Genomic DNA, 10,231 nt, shown 5'->3' with positions numbered 1-10,231 from the left:
TTTAACCTGTTCGTAAGCTATTTTAATTTATAAAAAATATGTTTCATTTTTTAAATTTCTCTTTCTTGGAAATATTTTACAGACAAACTTTTCTTAAGAAACTTATATGCTTATTCTTCATGTGAAAATGAGCTTAAATAAAATAAATTACTCAAAATAATTAAGACTTCTTACTTACAATTGACTAATTAAAAAATATGAACTAGTATTGTTTAATTTAATTTATTTTATTTATATCACGGTTATTTTTATTTATGAAATATAATTTTAAGATCATTTTTATTTATTATTAGATTTAAATATGACAAATAATATAAAAGTACATTATTATAAAACTATATAAATTTAATATGTTTTCAGTTTCTTTAAGATGAGTGGTTTTCTACTTTAATCCCATTTCCTTTGCTTTGTTATTTTTTTAAAATTAAAAATTACCACCTTTTCGTGTTGTATTAAATGATATTAATTAACTATATATGACAACTCCAAATAATCCAAACTATGTCATCCATAAAAATTGTAAGAATTCTTAAAATAAATATTACCTTCTATAATACTACCACAACTTAAAAACTGCAATTTAAAATTTTGGAGATATATATATAAACTAAAACCAAAATTTACACACTTTATATAAAAAAAATTATTTCAAATTTTATAAAGACTACACACCCTAAACCGTGACACAAAACATGTATAAAAAAAGTCCTCTATGTATGATGGTACAATAATATAGTACATTGATGATAAACATATTCAAGCAAATTATATATTATTAGAAAATTTTTATGCTTAACCAAGATTCAGGTTTCTATTATATTATTGGTTTTCAGAATAGCTTATTAATAGTTCTTTTTCTCGATAACTAATAAATTAAACATTTATTATTAAAATAGGTATCATTATTATTTAAAAATTGAAATTTAAAGTGATTTAAATATTTTTTTTCTCTAATTTTTAAAATGTTTTTTAAAAATAAAATTATGATGGATCACGCACTTCAAAGGAGATAATAATTTTATAATTGAATTTGATATCAAAATACTATAATTGAAGTGTGAGTACCTTAAAAGAGAAAACTTTGACTTAAATTGAAATACGCATCTAACACTTTGAACAAAGAATGATTAGGTAAGAAAATATGATAGAAGTGGTTGTTGTACGTGTTCTTATGACCCTTCTTACAATTTAAAATTTTGTGTCATATTTATTTTACACTTGCATGAATATTTGATAGAGACAGACTTTATGAAAAAATTTTAAATCAACAAATATTTGTGGATATGTATGGATGTTTTAGGAAAAAAATTATTACAAAATGCAGTTAATTTATACCTTTTTTCTATGTATTCTAAGTTTTCAACTTAAGAAAATAATTTAAAAACTTACCCCAAAATAAAATATTCTATTGTAAAATTTATTTTTTGCAAGCTTTTTTATTTCTAATTAAATGTTTAAATCTTTTCGTGGATGAAAAGAAGTTCTAACTATTTATAGGATTGGATTGAATTCGAATTCAATCCAAAATAATTTAATTTATTAGATTTGTCATATATTATCATGTATTTTTTTAATTTTATTTATCACTATTATCTTTTTAAATTCAATCGTACGTCTAAATTTAGTTCCGATTTATTAAAATACGTTCGATTCTATATGTTGATACCTGGTCATATGATAGCTGTCCCTACTCTATTAACAAACTCAGTTTAAATACCCAAAACATCCCTCATCCATTAAAAATTTATCTAAAATTAATTTCTGAATATCCTTAAATACATGCTTCTTTTCATCATTCTGATATCTATTGAATTATGAGAGAAATTCAAAAATATTTCGACCGAAAGTTAACACATATCATGAGATTGGAACAAAATATAAATATTTTTTTCTCAACAATTTATTTAAAATTTTATAATTTATAAGTTAATCAAAACAAAAAAGTGAATAATATATTAATGCTCTGAAATTTGTATTGGGTAATTTTATTATTTTATCACTAACATTTATTGTCATGACATATATATTCGAATAAGCTATTATCAGTCTTTAAAAAAGAAATTCATCAAGTATGAATTTGACTCATTTATATAATTAAATATAACATCAAATTTAACTCTTTTATTTATTACAAAAAAAGTTACTTCATTAGACTTCTACCAAGAAAGAATAACATTTCAAAACTATCCTAATCTTCAAGTTTTTTCTTAGGTTATTAAATTATTAGATGTGACCCACTAATTCAGATTATATTAACATTAATTTTAAAGCGAAATCACACATTTATTTCAGCATCAACCACACAAAAAAAAAGTAAGGTCTTAGCATTGATATTTATATAAGAACTTCACTACTTTCCTTCTCATGTCGTGTTCAACTTTCAATACCCAACACCAAAATCACATTTTCTTTTCCCTACTGTGAAGGAACAACAGAGTTCATACACAGAATTCTGAACAAATGGGAGCTGAAGAGGCAGAGAGAACAAGTACGGAGACAATGGAGAAAGAAAGTACAGAGAACAGTGAGAAACATGTGACAGACAGTGATCCTAAGATTAACTACAGAGGATGGAAGGCTATGCCCTTTATCATAGGTAAGGAATGAGAATCTTGTACATTTTGTGTGTTTGTGTGTCGTGTTTTTACGTTTTGAATGATTTGTGTGTGTAATTTGCAGGAAATGAAACTTTTGAGAAATTGGGAGCCATTGGAACCTTAGCCAACCTCTTGGTCTATCTCACCACTGTGTTCAACCTGAAGAACATCACAGCCACAAATATAATCAACATCTTCAGTGGCAGCACCAACTTTGCTACCATGATAGGTGCCTTCATATCAGACACATACTTAGGTCGCTACAAGACAATAGGATTCTGCACTTTCACTTCATTTTTGGTACAACTTCAACCCTCATGCTCTGCCATCACCAAGTATCTGATATTATGTCCCAAAAAGCCACAGTTTACAGAAAAACTTACACATCTACATCAATTACTTGTATAGTATAGCAGTAATACATATGGTTGAGCCTTTGTAATTGTTTCACCTGCATCTGAACAGGGATTGCTTGTGATACAACTTACAGCAGTGTTTAAGAATCTGCATCCACCTCACTGTGGAAAGGAGAGTAAAACATGCAGAGGACCAACTTCAGGGCAAATGGCTTTTCTATTGGCTGGATTTGGTTTGCTGTTGGTGGGTGCTGCTGGAGTGAGACCATGTAACTTAGCATTTGGAGCTGATCAGTTCAATCCCAAAACAGATTCAGGGAAGAAAGGGATCAACAGCTTCTTCAATTGGTACTTTTTTACCTTCACTTTTGCCCAGATGGTGTCTTTAACACTAATTGTGTATGTACAGTCAAATGTGAGCTGGGCAATAGGGTTGGGAATTCCTGCAGCTTTGATGTTCATATCTTGTATAGTCTACTTCATGGGGGCCAAAATTTATGTCAAGGTTAGACCAAGTGGTAGCCCCATCACTAGTATTCTGCAAGTTTTGGTTGTTGCAATCAAGAAAAGGAGTTTACAACTACCTGCACAACATCAAACCATTTCCCTTTTCAACTATGTGCCTCCAAAAAGCATTAACTCTAAGCTCCCTTACACCTTTCAGTTCAGGTAACTACATCAAGCTTAACTTTTTACTTCACCAATTTCTGGGTCGATAATTGGATTAGTTATTTGTTTTGGGAACAATGGAGAAGCATTGCAATTATTTGTGAAAATGATATGTATATTAACCAAGTCCTAAGTTTCTAACTGAAGTGAGTATTACATGAATAGGTTATTGGATAAAGCAGCCATTGTGACCCCACAGGATAAAATAAACCCAGATGGATCTGCAGGAAATCCATGGAACCTTTGCAGCATACAGCAAGTGGAGGAGGCAAAATGTGTGGTGAGGGTATTACCCATATGGTTATCAGCCATTTTGTACCACATAGTTATTGTCCAAAATCACACCCTTCTTGTGTTTCAAGCCCTTCAATCCGACAGGCGTGTCGGACACAGTAACTTCAAAATCCCCGGTGCATCCTACATTGTGTTCTTGATGTTGAGCATGACCTTATGGCTACCAATCTATGATAGAATATTGGTCCCTTTCCTCCGTAGATTCACCGGAAAAGAGGGTGGCATCACACTCCTCCAGAGAATGGGAATTGGCATTTTTTTCTCTGCACTGTGCATGCTAGTGGCAGCATTTGTTGAAAAGCATAGAAGAAACTTGGCTCTGACCCACCCCATAGGAATGCAACCCAGAAAAGGTGCTATTTCATCTATGTCAGGTCTATTGTTAATTCCTCAGTTAGCACTTGCTGGTTTATCTGAGTCATTTACTGCGGTTGGACAAGTTGAATTATACTATAAACAATTCCCTGAGAACATGAGAAGCATTGCAGGGTCACTTTTCTACTGTGGCCTGGCAGGGTCCAGTTATTTGAGCACTCTTCTCATCACAATTGTTCACAATAGCAGCGCCAAATCTTCCTCGGGGAATTGGTTACCAGAAGATCTTAACAAGGGGAGATTGGATTTGTTTTATTACATGCTTGCTGCTCTAGAAATCATGAATTTGGGTTACTTTATATTGTGTTCAAAATGGTTCAGGTATAAGGAAAACGATAGCAGTAGCCTTGAACTCAAACAAGTACCCAAACAATCTGAAATTGGTGTTTAACCACTAAGTTAATTCAGGTCTAATTATAATGATATTAATATTAAGTGATTGGTAGTTCTTTTTAGACAAAAACCGAGCAGCGATTCTATACATGCTTCTTTTACAACTACTCATATTTTTTTGGTTTGCATGAGTATTTCTTTTCGAAAATAATTCTGACTAGGATACTGTGGAACTTTGTATGGATAAATTTTTCAACAAGAAGTTCAATTTATCACTGAAGATTAGAAGATCAATTCTCCTCTTTCTTATATTGAAAGAAACTTTCTTTTATTCTCAAGTTACAACTTCACACATTATTATTTTATTATATTATTTTTTATATATATTGTTTTTACTTTAATATAATATTATATTTTGAAAACCATAATTAAATGAATGTAGAGAGAAAAAGTTGTAACTTTTTGTAAAATAATAATAATTTAATTTGATAAGAATATTTATATGATGCTTTACAAAAATAAATCATCTTATTTAATCATCAGGACTTTAATATGTTTAAATAAGACATTTTTTATATGCAATACTTTATTTTATATTTATTGCAATTATATCAAAGACTTGTTTAATGGTGAATATCAAATAAGACACAATAACTACTTCTAATTTGTTCTTTGATAAAATATAATTAATTTATCTTATTATCCATAATTATTAGTTTAGTGTAAATTCTTTAGTGCGAAGAGATTTAAGTCAAACAAATAATTAATATATATATATATATATATATATATATATATATATATAAATGGTTAAATATGTTTTTATTTTTTAAACTTATATGTCAATTTCCAAACATTAAAAATGAATAGCTTTTCTAACAATTTGCATGAAATTCTTTTAACATGATAAATGACTTTTCATGATAGTATTTAAGTTGTTTACATTATTTGACATGTTTTAACTTCAAATATCAGTCTAGGACACTGTTTAACACATAAAAAAAGTAAAAAAAAAAAAATGTTATCATTGTATTTGGTTAAAGAGATTATATCTATTCATTTTTAAAGTTTAGACCATAACATAAATATATCAAAGTTTGAAAAAGGACAAATTTTAATTTCACATTCAAGTTTAAAAAAAAAAACATATTTAACTCTATATTCAAACTATGTTTCATACTGTTTTTAAATATGAATTTACTTCAAGATTAACATATATGGAATTTATTCTCAAAACACATTCGTAGATTTATTTTAAAGAATTATGTAATCAAGATCATAATTTAACCATGTTACCTTGAAAATTATCATTATTTGTTTTCAACATTATCTGAGTTGAACTATGTTGAGATCATCTTATTTCATAAATATTTTTTAATTGATTCATATTAATATTGATTAGGATTGACAAGAGAACGCATTTTTTTATAGGGTTTTTTGGAAACCTAGATCTTGTGTTATATTATATATTTTCTTGTTTTCTTAAGAGATTCTTGTAAAATTTGATAGATTCTTGTAAAGTTTGATAATTAATGAATTTGTTTGATCAAATTGATTAAGCAATTAGTTCATACAATTGTTTATCTGAATTGAACTTATATTGTATTTGAAAACTTAAAGAACAGTATCATTGAAAATAACATTACTTAAATTTGAAACCAGTTTTCTTTGAAGAGTTAATTAATTCAAAGTTTGTTTTTCATTTATCTGTAAATAGTTTATAAATTTTCTCAGAGGTTCAATTCACCCCTCTTGAACTTAGTTCACAATTCTAACTTTTTTTTTTGGAACACTCGATGGTTTAGCGTTTGAGAGTTACGTCCATTGCTCAATTTTGTTTTTCCATCATTTTTATCGAGTTAAATATATTTTTTATCCTTTAATATTCAAAAAAAATTTGAAAGAGTTTTTCTTTAAAATTTTGAATCAATTTAGTCTCATATTTTTATATATGTGTAAATTTAGTTTTTTTAACCGAATTTTGTTAAGGTTATTTAAGATTTGAAATGCATTTCTCAGTTGAAGTAAAAATATGTCAAACTGTGTAAACAACTCAAAAGTTATCATATATGTCAAATTCAACAACTCAAAAATTATTATGAAACGTATTTGAAACATCAAATAAAATTAATAAAATTTGGTTAAAAAGACTAAATTCATACATTTTTAAAGTTAAATAACTAAATTGAGTCAAAATTTTAAAGAGAAACTAATTTTTATTTTTACTAAAAATTAAGTAACACATAGATATTTAATCCATTTATATTTGGTTGAAACTTGAGAATTTTCTATCAAAACATGAATTATGTAATAGACAATGCGTGTCTGTTGAAATTGCAATTAAAAGACACACCAATCATTCACTAAAGACAATAGTTTTAGATATTTTCTTGATGATCTTCACTCCAATCAATATAATAAGTAGACTTTTTATGTTAATGGTTCACTTTACGTAAGAAGTACAACTTTTCATATTGCTTTAACTGAAGTTAATTTTTTTGATTGACATAAAAGTAAAATAATTATCATAGAAAATATTATCTAATTGTGAATTACATAAATAGGTATCTCATAACTGGAAGAACAACTCTTTTAAAGAATAAGTGATTTTAAATATATAGTTTTTTTTTATTTCACTTCTTTTAAAATTATATTAAAGTAATTTTATAAATACATAATAATGAGATTATTCTTTTATTTATGATGAAGTTATGTTTATCACATCACTTTTGTGCTTTTTAATTTACACCAACATGGTACTTACGGATATAATTTTAAATTTTCTTTTAGTTACATTTAAAATTACTTTATATTAAATTTTTTTGTGTAATTGAATTATGTAATAGATAATGCGTATTTGTTGAAATTGCAATTAAAAGACACACCAATCATTCATTAAACACAATAGTTCTAGATATTTTCGCGATGATCTTCACTCCAATCAATATAATAAGTAGATTTTTTACGTTAATGGTGTAAGAAGTACAAACTTTTCTGTTGCTTGAACTTATATGTCAATTATGAGACTATTCTTTTATTTAGGATGAAGTTATGTTGATCACTTTTGTGCTTTTTAATTTACACTAAAACGATACTTAATGGATATAATTTTAATACTTTTAGTTAAATTTAAAATTATTTTTGATTAATTTATTTAATTATAATTGAAGTTATATATATATATATATATATATATATAATTAATATATAATTAATATATTAACTAATTTATATATATATTAATTTATTTGATTCAAATTGGTGTCACTTTCAAGTTTATATATATATATATATATATATATATATATATATATATATATATATATATATATATATATATATATATATATATATATATATATATATATATATATATATATATATATATATATATATATATATATATATATATATATAGGGATGGCAACAGGACGGGGCGAGGATGGGTTTTACTATCTCATACCCATCCCCATAAAAAAAATTCATTGTTAAAAAGGATCTGTCTAATTATCTTAACCACAAAGGGATCCGAATTGATTAATGAGTTTTTCACTTACTTAATGTGAATCTCGAAGGAGTCTTTAAGGTTTAAAACTCAATTAATCAATTTCGCAGTTCTGGGTTAATGGACTGTTTAAATCAATCAAGAAAGATTAAGAGAGAGAAGAAAGAATCAAGACACACAATTTATACTGGTTCGATTCAATGCGAATCTACATCCAGTCTTCTCCTAAGTAACACACTTAGGAGGATTCCACTAAACAGAAAGGTTCCAAGAATTACAAGCACACCTATGTAATTCTAACCCCCAAAACCCAAGAACTTGATTCAACAATCAAGAACTCCCCCTAAGAGCAATGCATCCACACAATTGCACCTAGGTCCACACTTCAAACACTGAAGCAACTGTAATCAGAAAATACAGAAAACAAAACAAGAAAGAATACACCTAAGCTGTGCATATTTGACTTGATGCTCCTTGAATCAAGCAAGATCCATCATGGTAGAATCAACCATCAATTCTTCTTGGATCTGTACTTGAGTTATCTTGCAGAATCTTCTGAAACTTTGTGTCTCTCAGATGGCTCTATCTCAGATGAAGACTGCGTGATCTTTCTAATTTTTTTAGACCCAAAACAGATTCCAAAACAGCTTTTATACAAAGGTTTTTGCTGTCACTAATTCGATTAGCAATTTACCTAATCGATTATCGTGAGTATACTTTCACTTACTTTGTACCATACTCACAGCTAATCCATTAGTTAAAAAACTAATCATATGCAGAATTACACAGCAGGCCTGAAATACATTTGATAAAGAGAAGCTAATTGCCTAATGCATATCCTAACTTAACCAAGCTATGTTTTATCCTAGATCAGTAGACATCATCAAAACTGTTCTTCATTTATGGATGAAAGGCTCCCCCTTCCAACAATCTCCCCCTTTTTGATGAAGTCCAAAACATGGACTGTGATAAGCCTACCTGCAGCACATTAAGCAAACAACAACAGCAGTACAGGCACACAAAGCAAACAACAGCATAGGCATATAACAGATATCATTTTCATTACATACTCCCCCTACCAATAAACCATCAATATATCAAATTCTCCCCCCTTTTGGACATTAGCAAAAAAATCAGACAGATTTAGGATGCAATACAGGACAGTAGGAAAATTGTATCTAAACAGCGCAACAATGTAAGAGATGCAGCAGGAGATAATGCATAACAACCAGAATAACAACCAGAATGCATAACAATTTCGCATAATGGATTAGCGGGTTCCTTTTGAGAAATTAAGTAGCAACTATGTGATGCAGAACTTAACACAGACTAAGCTTCAGACAGAACACGATAATGGATTAAGGCCAAGGTTAGGCAAGCAGCTACACAGTTTGAACACAGTAGGCATACAAAGTATGACAATACCAACAACGCAGCATGTGAAATCAGTAGCGCAGGTTAACATCAGAGTGCAGACAGCCATAAATCAAATCAACAATTAAGTATTGCAATATCAGTTTAAATCAGTTGCAATATCACAATAGAAGAGGAACTTTTCACCTTGGCAATGCCTAAAATTTGACCTTTGTTATTAACACCTCTTGTAACATGACCAATAATTGGCTTTGTAAGATATCCTACAGAAGTTCTTCACATCTCCTTTCATGTGTCTTGAGCATCCATTATATAAAAGCTACATTGTTTTCCTTGCATCAAGACACACCTGAAACAAAGATTAAAGAGAAGATGCAGGTACCCAATTGAACTTGGGTCCTTTCATGTTAGTGGTTTGAGGTGTTCCTTTAGGTACCCATTTGTACTCTCCTTTAGGGACCTCACAATTTTTAAAGTAGCAGGAATTAGAAAAATGGCCAGGTTCAGAACAATAAGTGCAGATAATAGAGGATGGTTTACTAATGTTGAGGAAATTTCTACACGATAATCGATTAGAGTTGCCACTGTAACCAATTCCCTCTTTATTCAGCACACTCCTTTGAGATCCTAGTACAGCATCTAGGTTGGATCTTCCTAGGGTAAATTTTGAGAGAGTTTTCATCAAATACTCTATCTTTTCTAGCTGTCCTGGGCAGTGCTCACATCTG

The 10,231-nt window shown here is 28.7% G+C and overlaps 1 protein-coding gene across 1 annotated transcript; it reads left to right on the top strand.

Moving 5' to 3' along the window:
• The first annotated feature begins 2,303 nt into the window (after positions 1 to 2,303).
• Positions 2,304 to 4,791, top strand: LOC114179037 (protein NRT1/ PTR FAMILY 2.11-like). The gene is made up of 4 exons (XM_028065230.1): positions 2,304 to 2,596; positions 2,680 to 2,897; positions 3,063 to 3,622; positions 3,788 to 4,791. Exons 1-4 carry the CDS (start codon positions 2,461 to 2,463, stop codon positions 4,680 to 4,682), a joined length of 1,809 nt encoding a protein of 602 aa, XP_027921031.1. The 5' UTR covers positions 2,304 to 2,460; the 3' UTR covers positions 4,683 to 4,791.
• The last annotated feature ends 5,440 nt before the right edge of the window (positions 4,792 to 10,231 follow it).

This window comes from Vigna unguiculata, chromosome 3, assembly GCF_004118075.2.
Source record: "Vigna unguiculata cultivar IT97K-499-35 chromosome 3, ASM411807v1, whole genome shotgun sequence".
Classification (NCBI taxonomy): domain Eukaryota; kingdom Viridiplantae; phylum Streptophyta; class Magnoliopsida; order Fabales; family Fabaceae; genus Vigna; species Vigna unguiculata.
The sequence above is the reverse complement of the archived record's forward strand: the minus strand, read 5'-3'. Positions and strand labels throughout refer to the sequence as shown.

Coding starts and splice junctions, on each gene's coding strand:
- LOC114179037 (XM_028065230.1), top strand. CDS start 2,461: ATGGGAGCTGAAGAGGCAGAGAGAACAAGTACGGAGACAATGGAGAAA. Junction 2,597..2,679: donor GGCTATGCCCTTTATCATAG/GTAAGGAATGAG, acceptor TGTAATTTGCAG/GAAATGAAACTTTTGAGAAA. Junction 3,623..3,787: donor CCTTACACCTTTCAGTTCAG/GTAACTACATCA, acceptor TTACATGAATAG/GTTATTGGATAAAGCAGCCA.